Here is a 19403-nt window from a genome sequence, read left to right as displayed (position 1 = left end):
TTCACTTAGAAAGCTAACCAATATCACAATACCATTTTTCACAATAGGCCTCTCTAGGTTGCAAGAAATTGGCCCAATGTGTGGAGATTGTGCCCAATTTTAGAATGTGGAGGTAATGCCCAGGCTCGTTGCATTTAATCTAGAAGTATGTATACTCAGATGATGGGTTGAATTGTATACTCCACCTCCAAAGATATGTTAGTCTTAACCCCCAGTACCTCAGGATGTGACCTGATTTGGAAACAGAATATTTGCAGATGTAATCAAGGTGAGGTCATTAGGATGAGCCCTAATCCAGTGTGGCTGGTGCCCTTTGGACACAAACACAGACACACACAGAGGGAAGCCTCTGTGAAGAGACATAGGGAAAATGCTGTATGAAATTATGGAAGCACTGGAGTTATGCTGGCATAAGCCAAGGAATATCTGGGGCTACCAGAAGCTACAGGAGGCAAGGAAGGATCCTCCCCGACAGGTTTCAGAGGGAGCATGGCCCTGCTGACACCCTGATTCTAGACTTCTAGCCTCCACAGCTGTGAGACAACAAGTGTCTGTTGTTCTAAGACACCCAGCTCATAGTACTTTGTACTTTACAAGCAAAGCAGCCCTCAGAAACTAATACAACTCATCACAGTCACTCGTGCTTTTGTGATTACCCAGAAGCTCCCCCAGATTCATCCCCTACGTACCCAGTTCGTGGCAATAATTATTGTTAAACACCTACGTTCCCCACATTCCCACCCCTTGAGCACTGAGTAAGCACCAAGCACTGTGCTAGCCACTTTACATGTATCTTCCTCTTTTTGTAGATCAATCAGCTGAGAAACTCAGAGAGATTCAGTAACTCGCTCAAGGGCACATAGTTGATAAAATGATGGGACTAGGATTTGGATTCAGGTTTATCTGGATTTTGACATCAATAGTCTTAATTTATGCTCTCCTCACTTGTCCAGAATACTTCAAGATTGGTGGCATCTGCTGGCAAAAAAAAAAAAAAACTTACTTCTCCCTACCTCCCTCTTGGCACTGAATCTGGCTTAGGCCCACCAGGAAAAGTAGTAATTCTATATTTTGCCAAAAAAAAAAATCAGTTTTTAGCAAGTTTCCTTTAACATCAGAGTTAGCCAGCATATAGTGGTACAAATTCTCATTTTAAATAGTAAGCCAACAAGATAACTCCATCTGAAATAAAGGGCTCTGATTTTCCTGAAAGCAGAAGAATGTTTTAATAAATGCATGTCAATCACAAATTGAATTCCGCTGATTTCACCCTGGCATCTATCAGTTTGTTGGCAGAAGAGATCATGCCATTTCTCTTTGGGGGTCTTTGGGGAGGGGAGTATTCAGAGGGAAAGGGAAAGGATGGAAATGTCACACTGATCAGGCATCCACTGTGGTTTATATAATTTGCATAGCTAGTTCCTTTCATTTTCACCTATAAGACAGACAATAGATGTCTTTAACAGATGGAGAAACTTAGGCCAGTGAAATTAAGTGACCTGCTTGTGGTCATACAGTGTGTCATGAGTGGGATCTAAATACAGATGTGGGAATCAGCATGTCGGGCCCAGTTTCTTATTTGTCAAGAATGTACCCATTTAGTGCTGCGAGGGCTAGGCCTGGGTAGCAGGAGGGGCGTTGAGACTCTTTTGTGCAACCTGCAGTGCAGCTACACCCCAGAAAGGCCGCCTGCCAGTAGTGAAGGTGAACAATCAGCTGCTCTTTAAAACCATCCCTTCTGCTTCCAGTCCAGTGTACCTAACCCCTCTGGGCTTCAGCTTACTGATTCAAAAGCCGTGGGAACTCAGTCTTTTTCATTCAATTTGCAGGCATACCATAACACTCATGAAACAGCTGCAGAAAAGTATCTACAAAGAAGCTATACAACAGTCATGAAATCAGCTTAAAGCTAGGTATAAAAAAACTGCTTAACTTTTATGCATTTTAGATGTTTTCTCTGGAAACTACAGTAAGTGCTGATGAGTAGTGGCCTTTGGTGGACATTGCTGATTTGTGTAATGAATACTTTCACTCTTTAAAGGACAAAAGGGAATTATTTTCTTCTCTTTGGAGTGAATATAGTTTTGTTTTTATTTTATTTTATTATTATTTTATTCTTCCCATTGTTACTTACAAAATGAAAGGTAGAGTGATTTGGAGAACTGAGTCCTAGAAAAGGTGAATGTAGACATTCTTTTAAAAAAGATCAGCAAACAGGCTGGGTGTGGTGACTCATGTCTGTAATCCCTACACTTTGGGAGCCCGAGGCAGGAGGATCTCTTGAGTCCAGGAGTTTGAGAGCAGCCTGGGCAGCATAGTGAGACTTCGCCTCTACAAAAAAATTTTAAAAATTAACTAGGAGTGGTGGCAAGCATCTGTAGTCCTAGCTACTCAGGAGGCTGAGGTGGGAAGATTGCTTGAGCCCAGGAGGTTGAGGCTGCAGTGAGCTGAGATAGTGCCACTGCACTCTAGCCTGGGAGACAGAGCAAGACCCTGTCTCAAAACAAAAACAAAAACAAAAAAGAAAGATCAATAAACAGACATGGAAAGGTAGAGAAAAGACACACAGAGCTAATGCAGCAGGCAGAGCTAGCCTGTAAGGCACAGCTCTAGGGTGGGTTAGGCTCCGAATAGGAATTCAGCAGGCTTTGAAAGAAGCATTCTGGCTGGGCGTGGTGACTCATGCCTGAAATCCCAGCACTTTGTGAGGGCCAGGCGGGTGGATCACCTGAGGTCAGGAGTTCAACACCAGCCTGGCCAACATGGTGAAACCCCGTCTCTACTAAAAATGGAAAATTAGCCAGGCGTGGTGGTGGGTGCCTGTAATCCCAGCTACTCGGGAGGCTGAGGCAGGAGAATTGCTTGAACCTGAGAGGCAGAGGTTGTAGTGAGCCGAGATTGTGCCACTGCACTCCAGCCCTCCAGCCTGGGCAACAAGAGTGAAACTCCATCTCAAAAAAAAAAAGAAAGAAGCATTAGTTCTCACCAATGTCTGTGTGAGATGTGTGAGATGAGGTTTAGGATAGTTACAAAAGAAAAAGTGAAAGATAGATGAGGAAAGTACCATATTTGATCTAAAAGTTTATTGTTTTAAACCCTTCTTGATAAAATTATCTCTTTTAGTGGTTGGTTTTATTTACTGTTAGTTGCTTTTAATAAAAAGTGGTCTTAAGAACAGTAGAAATTAGTGTTTATAAATCTACTGGGTTAGAGCAGATAATATCAGGCAAAGCACGCTCCTTTACAAATAGGCTCATGACTTAAAAACCCAACAACCACCTAGTTGCTTCCTTGATTTTAAAACCGGAAAAATGGCCAGGCACAGTGGCTCACGCCTATAATGCCAGCACTTTGGGAGGCTGAGGTTGGCAGATCACCTGAGGTCAGGAGTTCGAGACCAGCCTGGCCAACATGGCGAAACTCCGTCTCTACAAAAATACAAAAATCACACGTGTAATCCCAGCTACTCGGGAGGCTGAGGCTGGAGAAGTGCTTGAACCCAGGAGGCGGAGGTTGCAGTGAGCTGAGATCATGCCACTGAACTCCAGCCTGGGCAATAGAGTGAGACTCCATCTCAAAAAAATAAAAATAAAAAATAAAACCAGAAAAAAGTATTTAAGGGAAGAGGGACCAGGATAACTTGGCTAAGTTTCTTCAATTCAAATCTACTTATAATATCACAAAAAAAGTTACCCTGAGATTTCCATTTATAAAGTTGTATCATATTATAGCCTTGTTCAAGAATCCTTTCCCAGATCTACAAAGAACAAATGGTCCCTCCAAGTTGTTCCTCTGATATTAAATTTTAATTGTAAAAGTAAGACTGTTTAATAGTAACTTGCATTTGCTCTGTACTTAATATTTTTCTGCACACTTTAATGCACATTATTATACTGGATGTTCTTGCTCACCCTGTGAATTACACAGAGCAGGCATCAGCATCTCCACTTCATAGCTGTGTTGCAGCAAGTTGAAGCGACTTGCTGCAGATCACCGTGCTGATTACTGAAGGAGTTAGACCAGAATCCAGACCCTCTGACTCCCATCCAAAAAAAATTTCTTAAACCTCCAGGCTAGCCAGGCATGGTGGCGGATGCCTGTAATCCCAGCTTCTCGGGAGGATGAAGCAGAATAATCGCTTGAACCTGGGAGGCAGAGGTTGCAGTGAGCCGAGATAGTGGAGGCTTATGACTTTTGGGAGGCCAAGGTGGGAGGACTGCTTGAGCCCAGGAGTTTGAGACCAGCATGGGCAATATAGCGAGACCCCATCTCTACAAAAAAATACAAAAACTTACCAGGGCATGGTGGCACACGTCTGTAGCCCCAGCTAATTGGGAGGCTGAGGCAGGAGGATCGCTTAAGCCCAGGAGGTTGAGGCTGCAGTGAGCCAAGGTTGTGCCACTGCACTCCAGCCTGAGTGACCAGAGACCTTCCCTTGAAAAAACAAAATTAATTAAATTAAAAAAACAAAAAACAAAATAAAACAAAAAACCTCCATGCTGACCCTTGTAGCTGGCAGCCTGGGTTGTCACCAGCCAACATAGCTTCCTAAGCTGCCCTGAAGGCAGGGACCAGAGATACCAAGGTCATGTGATATGTTCAATGGTTTTCAAACTTCGGTTTGTGACCCATCTGCAGCTTCTGAAATCTATTTAGTGGGTGACCAGCATTTTAAAATGAAATAGAATCGTATAGAAAATATCAGATGACATTGTACACAGCAAGCATGATCACTGTTTTGTGAAATTTTTGTTTCAAATATATATATATATATAGTATATAGGTATTGGGGTTACAAAATAAAATGCATTTATTTCAGAAGATCACAGGAAAAAAAATGAAAACTGAGAACACTGATGTAGTTAATGCTAAGCTGGGTGGGAGGTCAGAAGACAACAGAACCCTTGAGGCCAGAGCCTGAGCTTTGTCCTTTTTGATGTTCTTAATGCTCAGTCAGTACAGCAGTATTCACTAGAATGTGAAACCCTCAATGAGTATTTGCTGAATGAATGACTGGAAATGAATGAGGTTTACAGATTTTCTAAAGACTCCTCTTAAAAATTCAATTAGACTTGGAAATAGATCCAGGCAGCACTACATTTATGAAGAGGTTGTTTCCAAGACCTTCATTGTAAATTGGCTTTTGAAACTTTCAACACCATGACACATGGTAGTTGGGCTCTCAGGCCAGCCTACAACCACCTTTTTAAACCCAAGGTGTGTCTGAAGCTGGTATGGAGAAACGAAGCTGTGTTTCTATAGGGAAATGGATCCTCACTAGTCTGGTTAAAAATGCCAGGGGTAAGTTTGCCTCCAGAGGACAGAGGACCTCTTCCCCATTTCTCATTCCTCTTGCCACTGTTAGGCCTGTCTCTATAAAGTGATTTTGATGGGCTGAGAGGAATGTGAGAAGCAGCATAGGCAGGGTTCATTTCAAGGATCAATAGATCAAAGGTAAGGAGAGGGAAAAACGCAGATAGCAATGCAAATTGCTATTCAATAGATTTGAAAGGCTTGTGGCCACCAGGTATTGAACCAGTGTGAGTGTGGGTGGGCTGGCCATTTGTAGAGAAGACACATATACAGAAGGTCAAGACCACCTCCATAATCACCACTGCTCGTGCAGTGCTGCAATATCATGTATAGAGTACCCAATACATGCAAAGCACAGTGACCTATTTCTCTGCCATTCTTTCTTATTTTTAATCTATAAACAGCAGTAGCAATTTTATCTATAACCAGATAAGGGGTCCAGTTCATTTGAAACCTTTCTTTGAACCAAAAAGTAGGCAAAATTGGTCAGTGTTAGAAATGCAAAATGCTTGTTCCCCAGTGCCGCAAAGAAATAGCACTCTAACGTAAATGCAATTTTCTCAGAAAGGCAAACTTTACTTTCTGCAGAAAGGGTGCCCCTCAAAGATGGAACAATGGCAAGAGCACACCTAGATGGGGGATGGGCAGGAGTTCTTATTCCTGACACAAGTGGCCCCTACTGCTGTGTCGTTCCCTACTGGCTAGTGTTGGATCGCACAGTCTAAGCCAGTTCCGACTGGCTATTTTAAAGAGGGCAGGGGTATGAGCCAGAGTGGCAGGGTGAGTAGTTTGGATGCAAGGATGGTTAGGAACAGGTAATCAAAGCTGACTTAGGTCAGAGCAGATGACCAGGGGTGATTCAGGTCAAAGCATGTGACCAGGATGAGAAAGGACGGAGCAGGTGACCAGGGGAACAGATGTGAACCTACTGATTAGGACTGGTGGGAAAGTTGTTTACTGAAACTAGAAGCAAGTGGGCAAAGAGAACCAGGAAATTAAACTTTAAAATCGAGAATTAAAGAATGAGAGAGCTGAACATACTGACATACTGATTCTTTGAAGAGAAACTTGAAGTTCACTATATTTAACATTTTGGCCTACAAACCAATAGTCACAAAATGTAAGTGCCCATTACTTTGTAAGAGAGAAGGCCTCTCTCACCAGATTGTTGATTTTTACTTTGAAAGTAATTCTAACAAGTGGGTGTCCTGTTACTCTTGGCTACAGCAAAACAGGGAGTGGGACCACGACAGGCAGATGGATTAATAGGTATTAGAAGAGATTTAAAAGTGTCAATAAGTAGATGGAAGACATCACATAATAACTGGACCCATTTTTGGATGAGAGTCTTATCCCCCGAGGTATCACTGTTTTATAGCATGTTTAAAAAACTATGTTCATAAGGACAACTCCTAGCAATCTGAAAATGTTTTAAATGTGTTGTAATATCTGCTTTAATGAAGGCAAAGAGTTTCCACTAAATACATACACACAAACATACAGACACACACACACACACACACACATATAAAACAAAATTTAGCATCCTGGATAATTATAATGCTACATTTCCTGATAACATTGAATAAACCAGGCACTCCTAAACTTTTGACAAATCTCAATATTCTTGTGTTCATTTCCTTTGTCATTTCTGCAGAATCTTTAAAAATTATGCCAATCATTTATTTATTTATTTATTTATTCATTTATTTCTCAGCACTGTTTTGGATTCAGTTCCCTCAGAAAACAGTGGGATGAACTAAATAATTTCCTATGTTTCCTTGACTCCATGATTTTACAATTTATATACCCTTCCATGTTTGTTACAAAATGTAACACACAAAAAAAACTTTTAACTTTCATCTGCAGGATATATAAAAGCACACTTCTCTATAAGAAAAATAACCCTTTATGGACTAAAACAAATATTTACAGGAAACCCCAAATCTTGTTGCAAGTAAACTTCCTTAGGCTTTGGGAAAATGATAAAAGTACCAGTGAAAATATTAAACTGCAAATGACAGAATCTCTCAGTGATCTTGGTAGGAACAAATTAAACATGCCTGGAGATCTAAATAACTGAACAACCATTCACAACTGCTCCTGAAAATAACATGGCCCTTGTGTAAGTCTTGGCATTCAGGAACTTTAACATGCCTCATTAAAAAATCACAGCCAATCTTGCTCTACAGGTGATGAAACAGAGATAAATTATCTGATGGAAATGCAAAGGAACTTAGAATTCATTTTCTTGGGCACCTGTTTTAGCATTTAGCCTAGTACGTCTAGCAAAGCAAAAGGAGTGAAGGCTTCGTGTGTTCAAACGGCTCAAATGAAAAAGGTAAACTAAGGTGAACTGAGTTTGATTTACTCAATAATAGGAAACTTAAAGAATATTTCTGGAGCATCAGCACCGTTCTGGATGCTGAAGATTCAAAGATTCAAAATCGTTCCTGCCCTCAAGTGAACTACCATTTACTGGGAGGGAAGATAGCTGTGTTCAACAATAACTTTAGTACTGTGAAAGGAAATTAAATTTTGGTACCCCGAACACATTTAGACAAACGGAAAAGTCAAGCTGGGAACTGGGTCACTCAAAGCTTCCCCTTTTAGTTCCTAAATAAGATGGCTACAAGGTGAAAAGCTACACAAGCCTCCCCCATATTTTGCCCACAAGGACATTCCTAGTGAGCTGTTAAAACTTCACCAAAGCAATGCAAATGGACAGCTTATCTTTATAGGTGCAGTCACCCTGGCCCACCAGACACAAATGCATAACTGAGTGTTGCCCTACCCCATTTTGTCTATCATACGTAAAATGCAGATTCCCCACATTTTTCCTCTGCCCCTTTTGTTTATGTGATCTTATGTACAAAATACAGATTCACTTACATGAAAACCGTATACTTCTCAATATCCCCACCCTTTCCCCTTTAAATGTGGAGCCCTCAAAATCATCTTCAGATAAAGGCATAGACCTATCTCCCAGGCACATCCTTGACTTTGGCAAATAAACCTCCTAAAATGATTGAGACTTGCCTCGTCATTTTCCTCGATTGACGGTACAAAGCTAGTAATAGAAGGATGGACAAAGGTTATTAGAGTGAAAGAAGTGAGGAATGAGGAAGATTTATAGAGGAAGGGAGCATTTGATCAGGGCCTTGCAGAACAGGAAGGAGGTCAGAAACAGGCGAGTGAGGGTATTCCCTGTGTAGGGAATAGAATGAATCACGGAACAGTGGTGGCTTGTGTATGCTGAGTTTGGGGAGCTGTGAGTGATCTTATTTCACTGGATCAGGTACTCCTATACTTTTTACAAATCTCGACATCCCTGTATGCATTTCTTTTGTCATTTCTGCAGAATCTGATAAAATTATGCCCATCATTTATTTATTTCCCCCGCAATGTTTTTAACATTCTCCCTGGCGGAAGTCAGAATGGGAAGAAATACTGAAGGCATATTGTGGAGAAATCTGAATGCTGTAATAAGGAGAATGGACTTTATCTTCAAGGGTGGAGGCTGTAGGGGGCTGGATCAGAAAGGGGAGAGAGACAGAGGCCGAGGACCAGATGGCAGGCAATGACAACCATCCCGGTGAGAGGTAATAGCTGTTGAAATCCAGGAAATGGCAGAGTAAACAGAGAAGAGAGACACAGAAAAAGAGACTGATAGAATCATAGGCATGAAGGAGTGGAAACAAGCCTCAGGACCATGAGTTGAGAGAAAGAGAGACAGCCAGCCAGACTGGGCTCTTTTCCTAGCATCCCACGCTCTATTGCTGATCAGCTGTGTGACCTCTGGGCAAGCCCTTCCTGTGCTTCAGTTTCCTCATCTGAAATGAAGGCTTTCAATGAGATCAGTGGTTTCTGAACTATTCCATGGAGACCTAGGATTCCAAGGAAGTTTTGATGAAGAGGGTGGGGAGGTGGGGTAGAAGAGGGATGAGGAGAGGGATAGAATTTTGCAGTGGGCTATGACTGGAGAGTAGAGCGAGGATGAGGAGCTCTAGATCCCAAACCTTTTCTTTAACCAGAACATCTCCTTTACACAATAGCATTCCCCTTAAGATTAAATTTGATTTTTAAAGAAGTTTGATAAGCACTGGACTATACAGATAACCTCTAAAGTCCCTTTGAGCTCTCCCATGTGAATAACCACACTTACAGAAACTAGCTATCCAAGAGATCTGCTAATGTAATGGACATGGGTCTTGTTTTTAGGACCCCGATGAGTTCCTCTGTTTATTTGATTAACTGTTGCACAAACGCTGGAACAACTGGAACAACAATTGTCATGCTGAATCGGTGCCAAAACTCTCAAAAATGGAAAAGATTTACTGAAAGGCCATTTGGTGTTCTAATTCTTGTGCGGTACCTTTTCCCAAGACCCAGTAAGTTTTTCAAACCTCATAAACACCAGTGTGAAAATGGCCCTTTGCATGAGAGTACAAAGACATGGCTTTGCTACCGACTGTTGTCTGCTTTGGGGTAAGTTGAGTTACCCCTCTGCGTTCTGTTTCCCTGCCTGTTGAAAGACAGCATTGCACCAAAGAGGCTAAAGGCCTCCCTTCTGGCTTTAACATTCCAGGATTTCATGATCCTAAACCCTTGGAGCCCGTTATCTGAACAATTCCCTGATCAATAGCATATGCTCTGGGTCTTGTTCTGTCTTAGTCAGATGGTCAGTATATTGAGGGCTTTGGCTGTTTACTCTAAGGATTGGGCAATGTGTGCTTTAGCCAAAATCTCTGAGCCCTGCAAATGGATCATTCTGAACGGAGGGCTAAGGTCTAAATTAACAGCAGACCTTTAGAAACACAATGCTTTATGGATTGGTATTTGAAACGGAGAAACCCGTGCCTAGGTATAAACTCCTGGCAAATGGTCCACAAACCACCATTAAAATGGAAACGAGAAAAACCAGTGAATCAGAGCAACCATGAAGTGGAAACCAGAAAGTTTCAGACAGGTCTGAAACTCACACACTCACTGCATTCCTTTCCTGCCTGGTGTCTCCTCCTCTCCCCTCCCACTCCCACTCCCACATTTTTTTTTTTTTTTTTTTACAACAATTCGTTTGTTTTTTATAAAAAAAGAAAAGAAAGGAAAAAACCAAAGAGGCGAAATGAGGACTCACTGGGAGAGCGCGGCCAGGCTGCGTCTTCCATGCGATCCGGATCCACCCAGCATGTCCGCAGTTGGGAAGGGGCGGCGGGGCAGAGAGATACGGAGACCTGGCCGGGCCGGGCGGTCAGGGCGTGGGCCGGGCCCGCGGAGGGGCCATGTGATCTGTGGCTGAAATGCACGGTGCAGGATGCTCCCGTGTTCTCCCTTTGTGTTAACACGTTGGTCTGTCCCTGTGACGAAAGTCTGGGCTTGTCCTCAGCCAAATCTACTCCTCCCCACCCGTTCCCTCCTCACAGGATCATCAGAGAGCTGATTGTTATTTTTTACTGTAATCTCTCTAATAGAAGCTCATCATGTTTAGCGATTAGAGAGCACTGATTGCTTCGAGAGTTCCAGAAATGTTGTTGCTGGGTAGTCAGGGCCAGGATCCCCAGTAGCTTTCATGATGAAGACTTTATATGCTTAACTACAAATAATTTTTCCAAGGTAAGTAACTGGTCAAAGGAAAAAGACACTGATACATTTGCTCAGCCTTTTGGAAAATAGTTGATCATGGTATTACATGCATATACAACCTAAATCTGACAAGATCAACAGAAATCAGCCCACCAAAAAGTTCATCCGGGTGCAGTTCTCAGGCTCCCATTCTGAGCTCTGTTCTCAATTAGCATTGGTGTAGGTGGCTTCCAAAGCAAACAGTTCCCACTGAGAAATCAAATCTGAGAAACTCCTCTTATCCCTTTTATCCAGGGAAGGAGGCATGACATAAAAATGCAAACCAAATGAAAAGGGATGAAGAGAGATGGCCCTGCTCAGTGATGGGCTGGATGGTTCAGCATGTTTGGTGCTCACACCTCTCCAAGAAATGTGCACAAGAGCCCTCCTGAGAACATGTTGAAACAGCAGGCCCTGTCTGCACCCATGGTACTCTGCCAGTGATCTCATCAGCCAAGCTGGGCAATGGAGCCTGGTCAGCAGTGGCTTGGAAAGCAGCCAAATCCCAGTTCCTGAGGAGGGGGTGGTGTTGATTCTGTCTGGAGATGACACTCTGTCTCAGCTTGACTTATGAATATGGTTCTTCATCTCTAATGAGCACTGAACAGACTGGTACTTGGGTACCAAGCTGCTCGTGGGACTGGCTTTCTGTCAAGTGAGAACAAATCAGATCTCCACAATGTAGGGTTAAGATTATTCTCTTGGTAAACAGCAGGAGAAGCAGTCAACTTCACACATTGAGAGCACTTTCACGGAATGAAAGAGATCTTTGAGATCTGTGGCTTCATGTCACACGTAGACAAGGACACCAAAGCACAGAGCGTTTAGACAACTCACGCAATGTCATGGAGCTGAACTGTGTTCAACTTAAAGTTTAATTGGGTTAGGTTAAGTGGTCTCTTCACTTTAGCTAGAACATTTTGATTGTTTTCTTGCTTAAATACTATGCAGTCATCAGAGTCATAGTTTATAGGCCAAGCGAGGTGGCTCATGCCTGTAATCCCAGCACTCTGGGAGGCTGAGGTGGGTGGATCAAGGTCAGGAGTTCAAGACCAGCCTGGCCAACATGGTGAAACCCCATCTCTACTAAAAATACAAAAATTACCCAGGCTTGGTGGCGGGTGCCTGTAGTCCCAGCTACTTGGGAGGCTGTGGCAGGAGAATCGCTTGAACCCAAGAGGCGGAGGTTGCAGTGAGCTGAGATGGCGCCACTGCACTCCAATCTGGGCGACAGAGTGAGACTCCATCTCAAAAAACAAAAAACAAAACAAAACAAAAAATGAAGTCATAGTTTATAGAGTAAATACAGTTTAATAAACAAAGTTAATTATCTCCATATATCATTATGTATATATGCATTTAAATATCTCTGATTACACATATGATCACCGAACATATATTGATGAAAGTAGCACATAAGACACTCATAAAAGTAGAGATACATCTGCCTTCACACAAGAGGACTTGAATATACACTGACTTGTCTTGAGTTTCTCGCTCTAGAACTGAGACAGAAACATGTATCGAGGCATTCTGCTGCTCTTCTTTCTACCGAATTTTGCCCAATTAATTTTTTCCCTTCAATTACTTACAAAAGTCAGTGGTTTTCTGTGGTAGGTGGCATAACGTTTCCCGCAAATCTCCAGAACCTGAGAACATGTTACTTTGCGTGGCAAAAGGGACCCTGTAGATGTGATGAAATTAAAGGCATTGAGATAGGGAGAGCATCCTGGATTATCCAGGTGTGCTGGAACGAATCCCATGGCTCTTTAAAATCAGAGACCCCTTTCCAGCTGTGGTTAGAGGAGCTATATCTTCAGGGTGGGCAGACAGACTGGTGATGGCTTTGAAGATGGAGAGGGGGTCCAAGAGCCTGGGAATGTGACTTCCTCTAGAAGCTGGAAAAGGCAAGGAAATGGATTCTCCCCTGGAGCCTCCAGGAAGGAACGCAGCCCTGCTGACACCTTGATGTTAGCCCAGTGAGACCTGTGTCAGACGTCTAACCTATAGAACTGTACATAATAAGTTGTGTTGTTTAAAGCCACCAAGTTTGTAGTTATTTCTCGCAGCCATGCGAGAAAGCTATCACCTCCTGATTCCCTCCTCCCCAGCCCCCCACTCCAATTCTGAGGTGACAAGTATAATTTTGGCATATTCAGAATAGGTTCATAAAATGGAATAACCTAGAAAAAAAATCTGTGGTTCTTTCTGGCCAGTATTCTCCATGGAGGAGAGCAAGAATTTAGTAATCTTCCACTCATGTGCAGAACCCATGTACAGAAAGTGTGCTAATTGCCGGCTATACACAGGATGTCCACCAGGCTATCTCCCTAATTGCCAAAAGAGGGAAAGGGAAACAGCGCACACCCTCCTTTGTTATTAGGGGCATGCATTTGGGAAGCAGCTGTCTGTCTTCAGTTTGTGATAGTAAAACCCAGTGGTGTTATAGCTCATGCTACCTGGTAGGGTACTGACATGGGAACAGTGAAGAGAGAAGTGAATCTTGGACCTGGCTCAGACACTCTCTGGGAATAGGAAGAACACAAAGGCCAATGAAAGACAGGCAATGCGGGAAGATGCATAGAGATAACAAGTGAATCACGAGCTGAGAGCAGGGCTGGGCTAGGCAAGTGCTTCCAAGAGTCCTCTGAGACCTGGTGCCTGGGGCTGGAGAGGCAAGGTAAGAGGATTGAGAAATAACAATCTAAAGGTTATTTGTGCACAGTGTTCTGGTCCTGCAGAGACCTACAGGCCTGTGTGCTTTCACAGAGAATGGTACCCAGTGTCCAGCTGCCAGAACTGGTGTCTCTGAGAAGTGAACTAATGACTATTCATTGGCATCATGAACAAGTGGGCCAGTCATCCTTCAGCAAAATAATAGGTATCATGAATTTGATGATGCTTCAGGACTCTTACCGGGAAAAATGAAAGTCTGGCCCATTCTGAGATTACTCATAGTATCCTTTGTTTCTGGACACTTTATCGTTTAATTTTTCATCAAAGAGATTCTGGGCTGGGAAGGTTTGAGGAAGGTCAGATTGTAATAGAAAGGAACAGCTCCCACCACAGGGTGGTCCTTTATTAAGAAAATATGATTTTTTAAAAATAACTTTACTTCATGGAGGTGGGAGACTGGACCACAAGATCTGTTCCAGACTTTAGAGTCTGCAGCAGTTGTTTAAGAACAGCTTCTACCTTGGAACAATTCCCTAGGGAAGAGAGGTATGTGGGAAGCGCTGTGCACACGCCCTAATGCACTTATGACACACATGCACACACATACACATGCACACACATACAGACACGCATGCACACACAGGCACACACACATATACATGAATGCATGCATACGCACACATGCACACACATACACATGTGCACACATACACAGGCACACGCATACACACGCACTCACATACAGGCACACATGCACACACAGGCACACACACACACATGCATGCATATGCACACATGCACATACACATATACATGCATGCATGCACACATACATATACACACATGCATGCATACACACATGCACACACATATATACACACATGCATGCACACACATACAGACATACACACACACAGGCACACACATACACGCATGCATGCATACACACACATGCACACACATACAGACACACATGCACACACAGGCACACACACATATACACACATGCATGCATACACACATGCACATACACATATACACACATGCACGTACACACGTACACACACATATACACGCATGCATGCATATGCACACATGCACACACACAACATGCACAGAACCATTCAGTTACTACAGAAACTCACATAAACCAAAGGGAAATCTACCGCTAGGGAGGCAAAAGTTCAAGTAGTAAAAAGGGGACGTTTGAAAAGGCTGTTGGAGATAAATTTTCTTATGATGAAATTCATAGGCTCTGTACTCTTAGAACTAGGCAAAAAATCTTGCCCAGACAGCTGTTCCCCCACCCCAAGGTGAACAGGAATGTAGGTAAAGGAGTTTACATAGTCAAAGGCAGCATCTCTTTCCTCCTTTCTGTTGGCCTCTCATAGTCTTCCCATCATAGCTGATGGCATCTCCCATCCTCTGCCCCCACCATGGCGTTGAATATGTTCACTTAAACTATATTGCTCTGTCATGTCCTGTGATATTGAATGTAGGGGCTGCTGTGGAAAAATCACAGTTTACTCCTCATCCTAGTCTTCCAGTGGTTCTTCACCAGTGTCCTCGTGACCTGTGCTGATACACGTTTCTTAATTATTCTTTGCCTCAACTATCTCTAGGCCTGTAATAGGGGTTCGGGTTGTGACACTGTCTTATTGCCCTTATAATGGTGACCATGTAGTTTTATTTTGTCCCAGCACATTCCTTTTTGCTTTGCTTTGCTTAGCACTATTGGAACGTTTACTACAAGCAAGTCATTGCACTAAGTGCTGTTGGGGATGCAAAGATAAGAAGGGCAGTCCCAAAGGCAGATAAGACATGTATACAAAAATTCTATTACAAGACAGAAAGTGAACAGTACTCTGAAAGCAGTAGAGCTAAAGAACTATACTTCAGTAGGTGACATCCTGTGATCAAGGTCCCAGTGTTTAATCACTCTCATGCTCAATTTATCCTGTTATCGAACTAGATTTCCTGTTGCTGAAATAGAAACCTACTTATCTCTACGAGGGCCACAGGTATTAAGTCATCCTTTAGTCTCGTCTTTTCTAGGCTAGACGCCAATACCTATTTTCCATCCTTTTAATATCAGCCTGACTATAACAACTCTTCAAACGGGAAACCAAAATTGGACATAATAAAAGCTGACCAAGGCCTGGCTGAAGTCCCAGTGCTGCCTGCCACGTTCCTGTTAACACATCCTAACATTATTTTCACATTGATAATAGCATCTCAGAGAGATCATTCATTCAGTTTTGTGCTACAACCAGGGTTTTTGCTTTTTCTTTTTTCTTCTCCAAATGAATTGCTTTGTAAGTCCTATGCCCACTGTTACTCCTTTTGCTTCTCTGAATTCTAGTGGTTCTTTAAATACCAGTTCCTGGCCTTACCTCTATGAAGTCTTCCTGGATTTGACTTTATTTCTTTCTAATTTATCTTGTTAGGGAGGGAGAGACCAGAAAGCTTGAGCCCACTCTTGTTTGCATGTTATTTGAGAAATGATTATGTTGCAATGTATGAGTCAGCCCCTCCAGCCAACTTGCTGTGAGACTCCCTGTTTCTGTTTAAACTGTCTTGCACCAATTACTTAGGCCGACTCTCTAAGCTCTTTTTAAAATCCAGGGTTTTTTAAACAACTGGACTATTTTCTTTTCCTGAAAAGTTTCTATCTGAAAAGGATCATGCCTCTAACTCCTTTCTGCCCTCCAACTTGAAACATATCTTTAAAACAATAAACAGTGCTTGGAAATAGCAGGGCTCTAACAATTTCTTGAATGAATGGTGGCTGGTGCACATCTACAAAATTCTGGTTCTGGTTTCAGTGAAAATGAGAATAATAATGTCTGCTTTATATAATTCTAGGAAAGAAGTGTGTACATGAAGAATGTGATTTCTACCCATAAGAAACTGAATCTAGGCCATAGTGATATATTTTAGAATGTAGATTTGTTGTTCATAGGTGCAGGTTGTGAAGGAAATTATTATAAGGACTCGGGAGATAATTCTAGTGCAGAAGAAAAGGTCAAATCTTCAAAGGAAGCATATTAGTTCATAAGCCACAGAATTCTCAGTGTGTACCACTCTTGTTCAAAGTGTCTAAATATTTCCACAATCATAAATTTATTTGTGGATGTCCACTTTATGCATCTGGATATTAAATTTACACATGGCTTTTATAGCTGGAATCAAATCCAGATTTTTTTCCAGTGATACCATATAAAGTCTTAAAAATATTGATTTCCTTCTTTTTGGGGGGTGGTCAGACCTGGGTGAAAGCATATTGCTCCTATTGCTAGAGAAATAATCCATTATGTGTTTCAGATACTTTAGGTGTTGTGCTTATTATTTACATTATATAGTAACACTTTATTAGGTTCTGTTATATTTTGTAATAACATCTGACTGGGATCAGCACTTGATTGTGATCTACAGATAGAAATAAATGTATGGTGCCAGGCGTTGGGGCTCACACCTGTAATCCCAGCACTTTGGGAGGCAGAGGCAGGAGGGTCACCTGAGGTCAGGAGTTAGAGACCAGACTGGCCAACATAGCAAAACCCCATCTCTGTTAAAAATACAAAAGTTAGCCTGGCATGGTGGTGCACGCCTGTAACCCCTCCAGAGGCTGAGGCACGGGAATCACTTGAACCTGGAGGCGGAGGCTGCAGTGAGCCGAGATCACACCAGTGTACTCTAGCCTGGGTGACAGAGTGAGACTCTGTCTCAAAAAAAAATCAAAAAAATAAAAGAAAGAAAGAAAGAAATATATGGATAAATACAAATACACAGTCTTATTTATTCATTGTTCCTGTGTATATACTTGTTTTTATCAAACAAGTTACAGTGTAACATTTTTGCTGGAAGGGATATTTCCTACCACCACTTTTGCACCTGATACAGCCTAGAAGGGTGTTAGTTATATAGCAGATGGCCAATAAGTACTTGTCATTTGTTCTCTGGAGTGAAGAGGGACAACGATGGAGTAGAGACGCTGCACCAAGGTTTGTTTGCTGCATCAGGGCTTGTTTTTCCAAAAGTTTCTACAGATTAGCCATTTTTTTTTGAGTATTCATAACAGTTCTGCACCAGAAATTGGATCTTGGGAGGTCCAGAATCGACAGGTATCAGGAAGATTGATGAACTCACAGATGCACAAGAGACTGATGCCATCTCTAGTGCCAATTAAGATAGAATAAATGCCCTCCATCTACTGTGCCTGGAGAACTGTCATCCCCAACCAGGGCACCTCCCATTCCCCAAGCCAGGATGTCAGGAAGCTGCATAGTCAATAGAGACTTCTTCATGAGTGTGAAGTCAGAGCAAAGGGAGGTGAAATCATCACAGGTAATATTTTACCCAAGCCAATGGGAGACATGAGGAAACACTTCTCCAAGTGGAGAGAATACTTTTCATGTCACAGCTCTGAGATTCAAGCCATAAATCTCATGTCACCACCCTGAAACTCAACCAACCCTGAGATTCAAGGTCTGTCTCATTTGGATATTCCTAGATCCCCAGGGCCAAACCAGGTCTTGAACTTGGCAGACATGCAGGCTTCTTCTACTGGCCATTCTTTTTTTTTTCTTTTTTGAGACGGAGTTTCGCTCTTGTTTCCCAGGCTGGAGTGCAATGGTGTGATCTTGGCTCACTGCAACCTCGGCCTCCTAGGTTCAAGCAATTCTCCTGCCTCAGCCTCCCAGGTAGCTGGGATTACAGACATGTGCCACCTTGCCTGGCTAATTTTGTATTTTTAGTAGAGACCTCACCGTGTTGGTCAGGCTGGTCTCGAACTCCTGACCTCAGGTGATCCATGCGCCTCGGTCTCCCAAAGTGCTGGGATTACAGGCGTGAGCCACCGTGGCCAGCTTCTACTGGCCATTCTTTCTTTACACTCACTAATATCGTGGATTACAGTTGGACTCCACTTGCTCAAATCTGGGAGACCTAATGCAATTTGACCCTTATGCATTGTGTTTATCAGAAATGCTCTTCTGTAGAATCTTAGGTATCTTTATGATGGTAGCCTAAGGCAGGAGATTGGAAACAGAGTAGGAGAAGAAAGCTTTTCCATTTTAAGATGCTATTTTACTTTGACATTATCGAGTAGTGAAATCAAGCTCTTATTAAGATTAAAACCGGAAAAGCAAATGGGGCCTTTTTTTTAACCTCACTAATTAATATAATAACAACCAGCCTGGCAGGTTTTTAAGGGAAAATATTTAGTAAAAAGAATATTCAATTTTCTCATTTAAAAGCCAGAAGCCATCTGGAAAGCTTTTTAATGTTAACACATTATGAAGACAACAACAACAAAAAATAAAATAATGATACTTAAAAAAAATAGCAGACAGTCACTTCAAATTTGAAAGCCAATGATCTGAAATATGAATTCAGCTTTCTAAAATATGTTGCAAAGTAGAGAGGGCTGAAGTAATCTGAGATTCTCCTAGGTATTTTAGAATTCAGAGTCTTTCTAGGATAACTTCAAATTACCTTTCCTTCTGACTCTTTCCCAGTAGATCTAAGAATCAAAAATTAAGCTGAAAGGTAAGAAATACAATTCTGAGGCTATTCTATTGTGCTTCTGGGTCTATGTACTTTGAGTGTTCCAGTTCACTAACTTTATTTTAATTACAAATTTTATGTTAACAAATTAACCAAAGGGTATATTTTATGATGAAGAAACTCCATTTATAAATACTCCTCCTCCTTCTTCCAAATAGTACTACTCAAGGAGCACAAACTATTTATAAAAATGCTCGACTTTACTGTAAAAAAAGGATTAAGTC

The 19403-nt window shown here is 42.1% G+C and overlaps 1 protein-coding gene across 34 annotated transcripts in view; it reads right to left on the bottom strand.

Moving 5' to 3' along the window:
* Window positions 1-19403, bottom strand: part of CALD1 (caldesmon 1) — a 229233-nt gene that overhangs the window by 68585 nt on the left and 141245 nt on the right. For 9 of the 34 annotated variants that reach the window (XM_063667826.1, XM_063667827.1, XM_063667830.1 and 6 more), the window contains exon 1: window positions 10451-10706. The exons of 22 other annotated variants lie outside the window; for them this stretch is intronic. In XM_063667826.1, coding sequence (XP_063523896.1) covers window positions 10451-10503 — 53 coding nt within the window. In that variant the 5' untranslated portion in view covers window positions 10504-10706. Of the gene's footprint in view, window positions 1-10450; window positions 10759-19403 lie in introns of those variants that run through there. 3 more of the 34 variants (XM_054494616.2, XM_063667825.1, XM_063667848.1) reach the window with 3 other exon arrangements.

Source organism: Pongo pygmaeus, chromosome 6 (assembly GCF_028885625.2).
Source record: "Pongo pygmaeus isolate AG05252 chromosome 6, NHGRI_mPonPyg2-v2.0_pri, whole genome shotgun sequence".
Lineage (NCBI taxonomy): Eukaryota > Metazoa > Chordata > Mammalia > Primates > Hominidae > Pongo > Pongo pygmaeus.
Note: the sequence above shows the minus strand (reverse complement) of the source record. Positions and strands in the feature narration are given on the sequence as shown.